At 44.0% G+C, this 16,112-nt stretch overlaps 1 protein-coding gene across 1 annotated transcript in view; it reads right to left on the bottom strand.

Moving 5' to 3' along the window:
- The window catches only part of mamdc2a (MAM domain containing 2a), a 46,270-nt gene that overhangs the window by 12,144 nt on the left and 18,014 nt on the right, over positions 1-16,112 (bottom strand). Inside the window, exons 4-8 of the mRNA XM_064936678.1 lie at positions 15,688-15,772; positions 14,943-15,080; positions 13,992-14,248; positions 4,413-4,506; positions 159-305 (exon numbers count right to left, since the gene is read on the bottom strand). Of these exons, the coding sequence (XP_064792750.1) occupies positions 159-305; positions 4,413-4,506; positions 13,992-14,248; positions 14,943-15,080; positions 15,688-15,772 (721 nt within the window). The remainder of the gene's footprint in view (positions 1-158; positions 306-4,412; positions 4,507-13,991; positions 14,249-14,942; positions 15,081-15,687; positions 15,773-16,112) is intronic.

Genomic DNA, 16,112 nt, shown 5'->3' on the forward strand with positions numbered 1-16,112 from the left:
TATGTTAGGCGTTATAAGGTGCATCCCAAATAGCAACCTATTCCCTATAGAGTGCACAACTTTTGGCCAAGGCCCTATGGACACTGGTCAAAAGTAGTCTACTATAATGGGGAATAGGGTGTAATTTGGGACGCGTCCATAAGAGTTGTGTAACTCACCAGTCCCTGTGGTGTGGTCTCCTATTCTGTAGGCGTTGGGCTTCACTGATACTCTGTTCCACACCTTGCTCTCCACTCTTTCCTGGTAGTACTGACACAGACCCTCCTCAAAGTCACAGTTAGCTATGGACGGGTCAACCACAGGCTCTGAAACAAAGCAAGCAGCTGTCACACTGTAGTCATTCCATGAGGGTAGAAGTGAACAATGGTACCACTTAATTCCATGGGTTTGAAGCATTCCAAATGATCTAGACCAAGGACAAAAACAGGCCATTGAATAAATGTTGCCAGCTACGGTCACTTTAGAAAATGATACCACACCTTAGGGAGCTTTAGGAAATGATACCTTAGGGAGCTTTAGAAACGATACCTTAGGGAGCTTTAGAAATGATAATACACCTTAGGGAGCTTAAGAAACGATACCTTAGGGAGCTTTAGAAACGATACCTTAGGGAGCTTTAGAAACGATACCTTAGGGAGCTTTAGAAACGATACCTTAGGGAGCTTTGGAAAATGATACTATACCTTAGGAAGCTTTGGAAACTATACCTTCAGGAGCTTTAGAAACGATACCTTAGGGAGCTTTAGAAACGATACCTTAGGGAGCTTTAGAAACGATACCTTAGGGAGCTTTAGAAACGATACCTTAGGGAGCTTTAGAAACTATACCTTAGAGAGCTTTGGAAAATGATACTATACCGTAGGAAGCTTTGGAAAGTGATACTATACAGTTGAAGTCCGAAGTTTACATACACCTTAGCCAAATACATTTAAAAACAGTTTTTCACAATTCCTGACATATAATCCTATCAAAGAATTCCCTGTTTTATGTAAGTTAGGATATCCACTTTATTTTAAGAATGTCACACTCTGACCATTATTTGCGCTGTTTGTTTCTATGTTTTGTTTGGTCAGGGTGTGATATGAGTGGGCATTCTGTTGTATGTCTAGTTTGTCTATTTCTGTGTTTGGCCTGATATGGTTCTCAATCAGTGGCAGGTATTTGTCGTTGTCTCTGATTGGGAACCATATTAGCCTGTTTTATATTGTGGTTCGTGGGTTATTGTCTATGTTAGGTTGCTTGTTAGCACAGTGTTTCTTTAGCAGTCACGGTCATCTTGTTTGTTTGTTTGTTTGTTTGTTTGTACTTCGTGCTTTTTCTGTCTTTTCATTAAATCATGCATTCACACCACGCTGCGCTTTGGTCTACTCAATACGACGATCGTGACACAGAATGTGAAATGTCAGAATAATAGTAGAGAGAATCATTTATTTCAGCTTTTATTTCTTTCATCATATTCCCAGTGGGTCAGAAGTTTACATTCACTCAATTAGTATTTGGTAGCATTGCCTTTAAATTGTTTCACTTGGGTCAAACGTTTCGGGTAGCCTTCCACAAGCGTTGGCCCATTCCTCCTGACAGACCTGGTGTAACGGAGTCAGGTTTGTAGGCCTCCTTGCTCGCACACACATTTTCAGTTCTGCCCACAAATTTTCTATAGGACTGAGGTCAGGGCTTTGTGATGGCTTTGACTTTAAACCATTTTGCCAGAACTTTGGAAGTATGCTTGGGGTCATTGTCCATTTGGAAGACCCATTTGCGACCAAGCTTTAACTTCCTGACTGATGTCTTGAGATGTTGCTTCAATATAGCCACGTAATTTTCCTCCCTCATGATGCCATGTATTTTGTGAAGTGCACCAATCCCTCCTGCAGCAAAGCACTCCCACAACATGATGCTGTCACCCCCGTGCTTCACGGTTGGGATGGTGTTCTTCAGCTTGCAAACCTCCCCCTTTTTCCTCCACAGATAATAATGGTCATTATGGCCAAACAGTTCTGTTTTTGTTTCATCAGACCAAAGGACATTTCTCCAAAAAGTATGATCTTTGTCCCCATGTGCAGTTGCAAACCGTAATCTGGCTTTATTATGGCGGTTTTGGAGCAGTGGCTTCTTCCTTGCTGAGTGGTCTTTCAGGTTATGTCGATATAGGACTCGTTTTACTGTGGATATAGATACGTTTGTACCTGTTTCCTCCAGCATCTTCACAGGGTCCTTTGCTGTTGTTCTGGGATTGATTTTCCCACCAAAGTGCGTTCATCTCTAGGAGACAGAACGCGTCTCCTTCCTGAGCGGTATGGTGGGAACGTGGTTCCATGGGGTTTATACTTGCGTACTATTGTTTGTACAGATGAACGTGGTACCTTCAGGAGTTTGGAAATTGCTCCCAAGGATGAAAAAGACTTGGGGAGGTCCACAATTTTTTATCTGAGGTCTTGGCTGATTTCTTTTGATTTTCCCATGATGTCAAGCAGAGGCACTGAGTTAGAAGGTAATCCTTGAAATACATCCACAGGAAACACCTCCAGTTGACTCAAATGATGTCAATTGGCCTGTCAGAAGCTTCTAAAGCCATGGCATAATTTTCTGGCATTTTCCAAGCTGTTTAAAGACACAGTAAACTTCTGACCCCTTGGAATTGTGATATAATTATTTGTAAGTGAAATAATCTGTCTGTAAACAATTGTTGGACAAGTTACTTGTGTCATGCAAAGTAGATGTCCTAACTAACTTGCCAAAACTATAGTTTGTTAACAAGAAATTTGTGGAGTGGTTTAAAAATTTGTTTTAATGACCCCAACCTAAGTGTATGTAAGCTTCCGACTTCAACTGTACCTTTAGAAACGATACCTCAGGGAGCTTTAGGAAATTATACGATATCTTCGGAGCTTTAGAAAATTATAATACGCCTTGGGGAGCTTTAGAACGATACCTTAGGGAGCTTTAGAACGATACCTTAGGGAGCTTTAGAACGATATCTTATGGAGCTTTAGAAAATGATACCACACCTTAGGGAGCTTTAGAAACGATACCTTAGGGAGCTTTGGAAAATGATACCTTAGGGAGCTTTGGAAAATGATACATTAGGCAGCTTTAGGAAATGATACCACACCTTAGGGAGCTTTAGAAACGATACCTTAGGGAGCTTTAGAAAATGATACTACACATTAGGAAGCTTTAGAAAATGATACTACACCTTTGGGAGCTTTAGAAACGATACCTTAGGGAGCTTTAGAACGATACCTTAGGGAGCTTTAGAACGATACCTTAGGGAGCTTTAGAAAATGATACTACACATTAGGAAGCTTTAGAAAATGATACTACACCTTTGGGAGCTTTAGAAAATGATACTACACCTTTGGGAGCTTTAGAAACGATACCTTAGGGAGCTTTAGAACGATACCTTAGGGAGCTTTAGAAACAATACCTTGGGGAGCTTTAGAACGATATCTCAGGGAGCTTTAGAAACGATACCTCAGGGAGCTTTAGAAACGATACCTCAGGGAGCTTTAGAAACGATACCTCAGGGAGCTTTAGAAACGATACCTCAGGGAGCTTTAGAAACGATACCTTAGGGAGCTTTAGAACGATACCTTAGGGAGCTTTAGAACGATACCTTAGGAAGCTTTAGAAATGGTAATATCCCTTAGGGGGCTTTAGAAACGATACCTTAGGGAGCTTTAGAAAATGATACTATACCTTAGGGAGCTTTAGAAATACAAAAAAGGGACAACATGGAAACTTTTAATTGTCAAAGTTTCTGCTGCAAGGTCTTTTTCAGGATAAAAAAAATTGTCCATACATTACAAACAAGCTATAGATTGTATGTATTGATTTGGTTATGATATCAGAAATGTGTTTAAAATACTTGTACCATGCTGTATCCTAAGCCCGGGGCTGACTGACAACACATGTTGCTGAGGGTGAGAGAACACTGGCTACTGAGAGGTTCTCTCTGGAATTTAGACTGGGGGACAGAGAGAAGGAGAGCGAGAAAGATACAGAAAGAGAAGAGAGAGAGAAAATTGTTCAACTTCAGAGGATAGTGGAATCAAAAGAAGGATAATTTTTACATCCGCGGTTAATGTTCCAATCATAATCTAATCATTTCCAATACTTTTCTTCAAAGGGCACACACCCTTCTCTCCCACCTCTTTTGATGAATCATGTTGTCTGGAACACTTGAGGAAAATGAGAATGGGTTGGACGGTAGAGTAGGGACTATGTGGTACTCCGGGGCTCTGTGGTGATGGTGTAATGTAGCTAGTAGCTACTGTTGCTGAAACACACTGGGCCAGTTTCCCAGACACAGATTAAGCCTGTAGTCCTGGACTAAAAAGCATGCTCAGTGGAGATTATCTAGGATTCTCCGCCCCGACTGTGTTGATCATAGTAATACTGTACCCTCTCACCTGTCTCTGTGTGGCAGAACTCTGGAGAGAAGGAGATGTCATCAATGGCCACGTATCCTCCACGGGCACTGTTAAAGGCTACTTCATAAACCACCTGGAAAACACAGACAAAACCAAGATATAGCCAAGATATAACCAAGATATAGCCAAGATATAACCAAGATATAACCAATATATAGCCAAGATATAGCCAAGATATAACCAATAGATGATCAGAAGATAACCATACAGTGTAAACTCAATAGTTAGCTCAACAGTTAGCGCAATAAATAGCTCATCAACAGTTAGCTCATCAGCAGTTAGCTCATCAGCAGTTAGCTCATCAACAGTTAGCTCATCAGCAGTTAGCTCATCAGCAGTTAGCTCATCAGCAGTTAGCTCATCAGCAGTTAGCTCATCAACAGAATAAACCTATTTTCCTCCCCCTGATTTGCTTTGGGGTTTGTGTTATTGGAGAATAACATCAACTGCTAACACCACTGTGCATACTGCCCAGTGCTACATGTTTAGGTTAAATGGGCAGTGCAGTTCAAAACGTGATTTTCCTGTTTGTTTGATGATATTTCCACTATATGAGGTCAAAGTAACACTCTGAAATTGTGAAAATTATGACAATGCCCTTGTTGTGTAAGAGCTATTTGAAAAATAACGCCTGGAATTTCAGCCAGTTCAAGTGGGAGTTTTTGGCCCAATCATGACATCACAATCTGATCTGATTATTCTGACCAATGACCAGTCATCTTTTATTTGAATATGTATCGTCCTACTTTGAAGGGTTATAAGCAGGGTAGGCTCTTTAGAGTCTCGATGATCCTATCCGCCAATCAGAGCTGTGGTTATAAATATATTAAACATTTTTAACAACACGATCAGACAGAGCATTTCAACGGCAAAAGGAGACTGAGGGCAATAAATGATTAGTTATTTTCATGAAATTAACACAGTGATTTTAAAAAGATTTTAAAGACAGAAAACAGTGAGCTCCAGTCTTCAGTCCCCAATGTAAATCAATATTATGCAAAAAAAAATATTACATCTAAATTCTATGAAAAATTGACATACAGTGCCTTCGGGAAAGTATTCAGACCCCTTGACTTTTTCAACATTTTGTTACATTACAGCCTTATTCGAAAATGGATTAAAGAAAAAAATGTCCTCTGGAATCTACACACAATAACCCATAATGACAAAGCAAAAAAACAGGTTTTGGAATTTGCTGCACATTTATAAAAATACAAAAACGGAAATACCTGTTTTTATAATATTTCCATAACTATTCAGACCCTTTCCTATGAGACTTGCAATTGACCTCAGGTTGCATCCTGTTTCCATTGATCATCCTTCAGATGTTTCTATTGTCACGTTCTGACCATAGTTCTTTTGTGTTTTCTTTGTTTTAGTGTTGGTCACGACGTGAGCTGAGTGGGCATTCTATGTTGTGAGTCTAGTTTTCCCATTTCAATGTTTGGCCTGACATGGTTCTCAATCAGAGGCAGGTGTTAGTCATTATCTCTGATTGGGAACCATATTTAGGTAGCCTGTTTTGTGTTGGGTTTTGTGGGTGGTTCTTTCCTGTGTCTGTGCCACACGGGACTGTTTCGTTGCCTGTTCACTTTGTTATTTTGTATTTGTGTTCATGTTCAGTTTTCCCTATTAAAACATGGACACCTACGACGCTGCGTATTGGTCCGATCCTTGTTTCACCTCTTCAGAGGAAATCTGCCGTGACATCTATAACTTGATTGGAGTCCTTCTGTGGTAAATTCAATTGATTGGACATGATTTGGAAAGGAACACACACGTCTATATAAAGGTCCCACTGTTGACAGTGCATGTCAGAGCAAAAACCAAGCGCTGAGGTCAAAGGAATTGTCCGTAGAGCTGCGAGACAGGATCGTGTCAAGGCACAGATCTGGGGAAGGGTACCAAAACATTTCTGCAGCATTGATGGTCCCCAAGAACACAGTGGCCTCCATCATTCTTAGATGGAAGAACTTTGAAACCACCAAGACTCTTCCCAGAGCTGGCCTCCGCGCCAAACTGAGCAATCGAGGGAGAAGGGCCTTGGTCAGGGAGGTGACCAAGAACCCGATGGTGACTCTAACAGAGCTCCAGAGTTCCTCTGTGTTCCTCCTCCTTCCAGAAGGACAACCATCTCTGCAGTACTCCACCAATCAGGCCTTTATGGTAGGGTGGCCAGACAAAAGCCACTCCTCAGTAAAAGGCAAATGACAGCCCAATTGGAGTTTGCCAAAAGGCATCTAAAGACTCTCAGACCATGATAAACAATATTCTCTGGTCTGATGAAACCAAGACTGAACACTTTGGCCTGAATGCCAAGCGTCTCATCTGGAGGAAACGTGGCACCAACCCTACGGTGAAGCTTGGTGGTGGTAGCATCATGCTGTGGGGATGTTTTTCAGCGGCAGGGACTGGGAGACTAGTCAGGATCGAGGCAAAGATGAACGGAGCAAAGTACAGAGAGATCCTTGATGAAAACCTGCTCCAGAGTGCCAAGACTGGTTCAAATTGTATTTGTCACCGAATACAACAGGTGTAGCCCTTACAGTGAAATGCTTACTTACAAGACCTTAACCAACAATGTAGTTTTAAGAAAATACCTACAAAGAAGTAAGAGACAAGAATAACAAATAATTATAGAGCAGCAGCATATAACAATAGCGGGGCTATACACAGGGAGTACCGGTACAGAGTCAATGTGCGGGGGCACCGGTGTCGAGGTAATTGAGGTAATATGCACATGTAGGTTATTAAAGTGACTATGCATAGATAATAATAGAGAGGAGCAGCAGCGTAGAAGGGGGAGGGGGCAATGCAAATAGTCTGGGTGGCCATTTGATTAGCTGTTCAGGAGTCTGTTTAGAAGCTTCTTGAACCTAGACTTGGCGCTCCAGTACCGTTTGCCGTGCGGTAGCAGAGAGAACAGTCTATGACTAAGGTGGCTGGAGTCTAGAGACATTTTTAGGGCCTTTCTCTGACACCACCTGGTATAGAGGTCCTGGATGGCAGGAAGCTTGGCCCCGGTGATGTACTGGGCCATACGCACTATCCTCTGTAGTGTCTTGCGGTCGGAGGCTGAGCAGTTGCCATACCAGGCAGTGATGCATTTGGTCAGGATGCTCTCGATGGTGCAGCTGTAGAACCTTTAGAGGATCTGAGGACCCATGCCACATCTTTTCAGTCTCCAGAGAGGGAATAGGTTTTGTCGTGCCCTCTTCACGGCTGTCTTGGCGTGCTTGGACCATTTAGGTTGTTGGTGATGTGGAAGCCAAGGAACTTGAAACTCTCAACCTGCTCCAATACAGCCCCGTCGATGAGAATGGGGGTGTGCTCGATCCTCCTTTTCCTGTAGTCCACAATCATCCATCTCTGACATCCTCCCTACAGGCTGTCTCAACGTTGTCAGTGATCAGGCCTACCGCTGTTGTGTCATCAGCAAACTTAATGATGGTGTTGGAGTCGTGCCTGGCCGTGCAGTCATGAGTGAACAGGGAGTACAGGAGGGGACTGAGCACGCACCCCTGAGGGGCCCCCGTGTTGAGAATGATCAGCGTGGCAGATGTGTTGTTAACCTACCCTTACCACCTGGGGGCGGCCCGTCTGGAAGTCCAGGATCCAGTTGCAGAGGGAGGTGTTTAGTCCCAGGGTCCTTAGCTTACTGATGAACTTTGAGGGCAATATGGTGTTGAACACTGAGCTGTAGTCAATGAATAGAATGTTAACATAGGTGTTCCTTTTGTCCAGGTGGGAAAGGGCAGTGTGGAGTGCAATAGAGATTGCATCATCTGTGGACCTGTTGGTGCGGTATGCAAATTGGAGTGGGTCTAGGGTTTCTGGGATAATGGTGTTGATGTGAGCCATGACCAGCCTTTCAAAGCATTTCGTGGCTACAGACGTGAGTGCTACGGGTCGGTAGTGATTTAGGCAGTGTCATGACGTTGGCCTCTTTGTTTATAGCAAGCCCCATCCCCCTCTCCCTGCCTCGCCCTTGCCTCCTTCAACTAGGTTGTGGTCAGAGAGACGTCGTAAATTCTTGTGGATCTCCTCATGGACACACAGTATAGAGAAAGTAGATTTTCATGGAGCACAAAGGAATTTCTTCCACCTCACAGAACTTGAGGTACGAACAAATGTCATGTTCCGGAGAAAGTATATAAGATCGGTGAAGAATCCAGCTACGAACTGGTCCGTTTGTTACAACTTGGGGAAGTTCCTGGGAGACGGTGTGGCCACATTACCATAACGCTGTTTATATAATAGCCTCAGATATGAGGTTTACATCTAATTGTTGTATAAGATGAATGAGTGAGTATGATACCGTTTGTATAATTGCGTAATATGAATTTGGACTGTTTAATGAAGAAAAATACAATTCCCTTTTGATTTGAACTAAATCAGAGGACCGCCCCTGAGCCCAGTTAGGGTCAGGCCTCCTGGGACAGCCCTTTTTCGGCCCACCTGAATAAAACCCCCACTCGGGTTTTTGATCAGCAGACCGAGCTTATCTCAATTACGAGATGGCTAAAGATTGCAGACCATCGATACCGACAGAATAAGAACAAGTCTTTGAAATTAATTTCTAGTCTGCAGCTAGGAATTCGGCATCATTGAACGCGAAGAACGACAACCGCCGAAACATCCATTCTTTAACGAAACGAATGAATGTCACTCATTTCTTGTAAGCACATTTACCTTGTTTGTTTGTTTATGCATTTCTGTGAATTACTTAGTTAGTAATAAATAAATGATTTAAGACAATTGATGTATGGATGACTCATAGTAAAGTAAATAATTCATTAATTCGAAGACTAATTGATCAGATAAAATATCTGAAAAGTTATTTTAGGAAATGATAACTTTGTAATCTGAATATTTTCCTTGGTGCCCCGACTTCCTAGTAATTACGGTTACCTGGTTAATCAGTCTAATCGCGTAAAACTGTAAGTCTTCAGTTAATGATAGCAAAGACACAACAGCAGGTTACCTTAGTTTTCTTGGGCACAGGGACTATGGTGGTCTGCTTGAAACATGTTGGTATTACAGACTCAGACAGGGAGAGGTTGAAAATGTCAGTGAAGACACTCGCCAGTTTGTCAGCACATGCTCGGAGTACACGTCCTGGTAATCCGTCTGGCCCTGCGGCCTTGTGAATGTTGACCTGTTTAAAGGTCTTACTCACATCAACTGCGGAGAGCGTGATCACACAGTCGTCCGGAACAGCTGATGCTCTCATGCATGTTTCAGTGTTACTTGCCTCGAAGCAAGCATAGAAGTTATTTAGCTCGTCTGGTAGGCTCGTGTCACTGGGCAGCTCGCGGCTGTGCTTAGCTCGTGGCTGTCATAGTTTGCAGGCCCTCCCACATAAGACGAGCGTCGGTGCCGGTGTAGTACGATTCGATCTTAGTCCTGTATTGACGCTTTGCCTGTTTGATGGTTCGTCGGAGGGTATAGCAAGATTTCTTATAAGCTTCTGGGTTAGAGTCCCGCTCCTTGAAAGCAGCAGCTCTACCCTTTAGTTTAGTGTGCCGAATTTTGCCAACACAGTCTTGTAATGTAGCATCCGCGTCATCTGACAACTTACATATTGAGCGAGTCACTGGTACTTCCTGCTTTCGTTTTTGCTTGTAAGCAGGAATCAGGAGGATATAATTATGGTCAGATTTGCCAAATGGAGGGTGAGTGAGAGAGCTTTGTATGTGTCTCTGTGTGTGGAGTAATGGTGGTCTAGAATTTTTTTCCCTCCGGTTGCACATTTAACATGCTGATAGAAATGAGATAAAACTGATTTTAGTTTCCCTGCATTAAATTCCCGACCAGTAGGAGCGCTGCCTCTGGATGAACGATTTCCTGTATACAGCTCATGGCAGTGTACAGCTCATTGAGTGCGGTTTTAGTGCACCAGCTGTTGTTTACATATAGTTAAAGTCAGAAGTTACATACACTTAGGTTGGAGTCATTAAAACTCGTTTTACAACCACTCCACAAATTTCTTGTTAACAAACTATAGTTTTGGCAATTGTTTACAGACAGATTATTTCACTTAGAATTCACTGTATCACAATTCCAGTGAGTCAGAGGTTTACATACACTACGTTGACTGCCTTTAAACAGCTTGGAAAATTCTAGAAAACGATGTCATGGCTTTAAAAGCTTCTGACAGGTTATAGAGATCATTTGAGTCAATTGGAGGTGTAGCTGTGGATGTATTTCAAGGATTACCTTCAAACTCAGTACCTCTGTGGTTGACATCATGGGAAAATCAAAAGAAATCAGTCAAGACTTCAGAAAAAAACCTCCACAAGTCTGGTTCATCCTTGGGAGCAATTGCCAAACGCCTGAAGGTACCACGTTCATCTGTACAAACAATAGTACGCAAGTATAAACCCCATGGGACCACGCAGCCGTCATACCGGGCACAGGAGATGCGTTCTGTTTCCTAGAGATGAACGTACTTTGGTGCGAAAAGTGCAGATCAATCCCAGAACAACAGCAAAGGACCTTGTGAAGATGCTGGAGGAAACAGGTACAAAAGTATCTATATCCACAGTAAAACGAGTCCTATATCGGCATAACCTGAAAGACCACTCAGCAAGAAAGAAGCCACTGCTCCAAAACCGCCTTAAAAAAGCCAGACTACGGTTTGCAACTGCACATGGGGACAAAGATCGTATTTTTATCCAAACTGTTTGGCCATAATGACCATTGTTATGTTTGGAGGAAAAAGGCAGAGGCTTGCAAGCCGAAGAACACCATCCCAACCGTGAAGCACAGGGGTGGCAGCATCATGTTTTGGGGGTGCTTTGCTGCAGGAGGGACAGGTGCACTTCACAAAATAGATGACATTGTGAGGAAGGAAAACATGTGGATATATTGAAGCAACATCTCAAGAAATCAGTCAGGAAGTTAAAGCTTGGTCGCAAATGGGTCTTCCAAATGGACAATGACCCCAAGCATACTTCCAAAGTTGTGGCAAAATGGCTTAAGGACAACAAAGTCAAGGTATTGGAGTGGCCAACACAAAGCCCTGAACTCAATCCCATATAAAAGTTGTGGCCAGAACTGAAAAAGTGTGTGCGAGCAAGGAGGCCTACAATCCTGACTCAGTTACACCAGCTCTGTCAGGAGGAATGGGCCAAAATTCACCCAACTTATTGTGGGAAGCTTGTGGAAGGCGACCCAAAATGTTGACCCAAGTTAAACAATTTAAAGGCAACGCTACCAAATACTAATTGAGAGTGTGTAAACTTCTGACCCACTGGGAATGTAGTGAAATAAATAAAAGCTGAAATAAATAATTCTCTCTACTATTATTCTGACATTTCACATTCTTAATCACATTCGTGATACTAACTGACCTAAGACAGGGAATGTTTCCTAGGATTAAATGTCAGCAATTGTGAAAAACGCAATTTAAATGTATTTGGCTAAGGTGTATGTAAACTTCCAACTTCAACTGTATATGCATAGGTCCTTGACATGTGTCTTTATCAGAGGCTGCTGTTCTATCCTGCCGATAGAGTGTATAACCTGCCAGCTGTATGTTTTTAATGTCGTCGTTCAGCCACGACTAGGTGAAACATAAGATATTACTGTGTTTAATGTCCCATTTTTAGGATATACCTGCATGTGCTTTCAGTTCATCCCGTTTATTTCCCAGAGATTGAACATCAGCACTACGGAAGGCAAATGCAGATTAGCCACTCGTCGTCTGATCCTCACAAGGCACCCTGATCTTTTTCCGCAAAATCTCAATTTCCTTCTCCAGGGAATGACGGGAATCTGGGCCTGGTCGGGTGTCTGTAGTATCTCCCTCCTCTCCGGACTCATTGAAGAAAACCTGTTCTTCTGATCTGAGGTGAGTAATTACAGTTCTGATGTCCATAAGAGACGGTAGCAGCAACATTATGTACAAAACAAGTTATGTACAAAGTGAAAAAACAAACAAAATAGCACGTCGGATAAGAGCCAATAAGACGGTAGCCCTCCCCTCTGGCGTCATCATGACCTTCCAACACGACAATGATCCTAAGCACACAGCCAAGACAAAGCAGGAGTGGCTACGGAACAAGTCTCTGAATGTCCTTGAGTGGCCCAGCCAGAGCCTGGATTTGAACCCGATCAAACATCTCTGGAGAGACCTGAAAATAGCTGTGCAGCGACGCTCCCCATCCAACCTGACAGAGCTTGACAGGATCTCAACTCCCCAAGAAGCTTTGATGCTGTAATCGCTGCTAAAGGTGCTTCAACAAAGTACTGAGTTAAGGGTCTATTTAAATGTAATATATATTTATTTTTTACATTTACATCCATTTCTAAAAACCTGTTTTTGCTTTTACATTGTGGGGTATTGTGTGTAGATTGATATGGAAAAAGTCAAGGGGTCTGAATACTTTCGGAATGCCTGTACACTTCACAACAGAATGTGACAGGAAGTCACCAGTCTGCTATAAGATACATTATAACATTACAGCAGCTGCAGAGAATGAGACCAAACATTTCCTGTCTTTTCAATCTATTCTCTTCCATCAACAGATTCATAGGAGAGGAGGTGAAGGGGGAGGGATGTCTGTGTGAAATGTGGTTGAGAAGGGGGAGGAGGAAGAGAGGAGGAGAAGGGGGAGGAGGATGAGAGGAGGAGGAGGAGAGGAGGAGATGGGGGAGGAGGAAGAGAGGATGAGAGGAGAGGAGGAGAAGGGGGAGGGCTGTCTGTGTGAAATGTGGTTTAGAAGGGGGAGGAGGAAGAGAGGAGAGGGAGGACTAGGAGGAGAGGAGAAAGAGGAGAAGGGGGAGGAGGAAGAGAGGAGGAGCAGAGGAGGAGAAGCGGGAGGACTGGGAGGAGGAGAAGTGGGAGGATTAGCAGGTAGAGGAGAGGAGAAGAAGAGGAGGACTGGGAGGCGGAGAAGGGGGAGAACTAGGAGGTGGAGGAGATGAGAGGAAGAGAAGGGGGAGGACTGGGCGGAGGAGAAGTGGGAGGATTGGGAGGTAGAGGAGAGGAGAAGAAGAGAAGGGGGAGGACTGGGAGGAGGAGAAGTGGGAGGAGGAGGAGGAGGAGAGTCATACAAACTCTTCCCTGGATCTTCTTTCTGGTGTTCTACCCTTGAAGGAACTCACTCAGTCTCTGGCGCTATGACAACAGTAATTAATAACACCCTTCTCCCTTCTGGCTATTTATATCTGTCCAGAGAATCCACAGGGAAGAATACTGCACTGACCAAAGATCTCTAGTGTGTGTGTGTGTATGTGTGTCTGCCTGCGTGCTTGTGTCTGTCTGTCTGTCTGTCTGTCTGTCTGTCTGTCTGTCTGTCTGTCTGTCTGTCTGTCTGTCTGTCTGTCTGTCTGTCTGTCTGTCTGTCTGTCTGTCTGTCTGTCTGTCTGTCTGTCTGTCTGTCTGTCTGTCTGCCTGCCTGCCTGCCTGCCTGTCTGTCTGTCTGTCTGTCTGTCCGTCCTTGTCCTTGTCCTTGTCCTCTGACCCTTGAACTCTAAGGTGTGTAGGGCCAGTACTGACCTCCAGGCATGTGTTTGTTTGTCAAGAAGGTGTGGTGTACTACCTGTACTGACCTCCAGGGGGTGTGGGGCCTTAATATCCACATTGACCAGCCTCCAGGAAGTTGTAGCATAGACCTCAGGCCTCCAGATCTCCTCGTAGTGTCCCAGCGTGTCTCTAGTGAACACTGAGAAGATGTTCCCTCTCTCCTGGTCTCGCTGGTAATAGAACGACAGGCAGCCTGACACCGGTGTGGTCGTCATGGGAGACGTCAGCTTGGCCACTTCCTGGAACCGCTTGGCATAGACTGAGTCCACATACATGTAGTGACCTAGAGAGAGGTGAGAGAGAGGTGAGAGAGAGGTGAGAGAGAGGTGAGAGAGATGAGAGAGAGGTGAGAGAGATGTGAGAGGTGAGAGAGATGAGGTGTAGAAACATGACAGCAATATTGGGTTATCGTTTTGTAAAGAACAAAAGCAAGTAAATATACACCAATGAACAGAACACACTCAGGTCAGGCCTCTGGGGTGATCTTTGTGTGTGTGTACCTCTCTGGTTATCCATGGTGTGTGTGTGTGTGTACCTCTCTGGTTGTTCATGGTCTGTGTGTGTGTGTGTGTGTGTGTACCTCTCTGGTTGTTCATGGTCTGTGTGTGTGTGTGTGTGTGTGTACCTCTCTGGTTGTTCATGGTCTGTGTGTGTGTGTGTGTGTGTGTACATCTCTGGTTGTTCATGGTCTGTGTGTGTGTGTGTGTGTGTACATCTCTGGTTGTTCATGGTCTGTGTGTGTGTGTGTGTGTGTGTGTGTGTGTGTGTGTGTGTACCTCTCTGGTTGTTCATGGTCTGTGTGTGTGTGTGTGTGTACCTCTCTGGTTGTTCATGGTCTGTGTGTGTGTGTGTGTGTACCTCTCTGGTTGTTCATGGTCTGTGTGTGTGTGTACCTCTCTGGTTATCCATGGTGTGTGTGTGTGTGTGTACCTCTCTGGTTGTTCATGGTCTGTGTGTGTGTGTGTGTGTGTGTGTACCTCTCTGGTTGTTGATGGTGTGGTCATCAGGCAGGTTGGACTGGGGGTCTCTGGCTAGACTCCCTCCAACATACCAGTTGACATTAGGGTTCCAGTGGTTACTGTAGCCACACAGGTGGTGCTCCTCAAAGTTACACTCTGACAACAACAACAACAACAAAAACCGTTATATCTCTTGGCATAAAAGTCATGAAATCTGCACATGCCAAGTATAAGGCATATTTTTTACTTCAATATTATGTTTTCTAAACATAAACAGGCATCAACCACATGTTGTGAGGCTTAACAGTTGTCTTAGCGTTCTCCTACCCTGAGATCTGTTGTGAGGCTTAACAGTTGTCTTAGCGTTCTCCTACCCTGAGAACTGTTGTGAAGCTTAACAGTTGTCTTAGAATTCTCCTACCCTGGGAAGTGTTGTGAGGCTTAACAGTTGTCTTAGCGTTCTCCTACCCTGGGAAGTGTTGTGAGGCTTAACAGTTGTCTTAGAATTCTCCTACCCTGGGAAGTGTTGTGAGGCTTAACAGTTGTCTTAGCGTTCTCCTACCCTGGGAAGTGTTGTGAGGCAAAACAGTTGTCTTAGAATTCTCCTACCCTGGGAAGTGTTGTGAGGCTTAACAGTTGTCTTAGCGTTCTCCTACCCTGGGAAGTGTTGTGAGGCTTAACAGTTGTCTTAGAATTCTCCTACCCTGGGAAGTGTTGTGAGGCTTAACAGTTGTCTTAGAATTCTCCTACCCTGGGAACTGACCTATGCAGTAGCCAGGCACGATGTGAATTTCGAAGATCGCCACACTGTTGCCTGCTTCCTCACTGGGTCGACCCTCCAGCAAAAGCTAGGACAAACAGAGAGATATAGATAGAAAGAGAACGAGAGAAAGGGGGAGGGGACATGGTGGAGGAAGAGAACAAAAACAAATAAGCCATTGTATCAGACACTGTTATGAAGTTTAGTTTTCAGTAAAACGTCTCCATCTCCACTCTAAAAGCAATAAAACCCTAACAGATGATGTCCCCTCCTACATATCTCCCTGTGGGATGGGGAGTGGAGTCAGGTGAGGGATGGGGAGTGGAGACAGGTGAGGGATGGGGAGTGGAGTCAGGTGAGGGATGGGGAGTGGAGTCAGGTGAGGGATGGGGAGTGGAGACAGGTGTGGGATGGGGAGTGGAGACAGG

This window comes from Oncorhynchus masou, chromosome 25 (genome assembly GCF_036934945.1).
Source record: "Oncorhynchus masou masou isolate Uvic2021 chromosome 25, UVic_Omas_1.1, whole genome shotgun sequence".
In the NCBI taxonomy this organism is placed as follows: domain Eukaryota; kingdom Metazoa; phylum Chordata; class Actinopteri; order Salmoniformes; family Salmonidae; genus Oncorhynchus; species Oncorhynchus masou.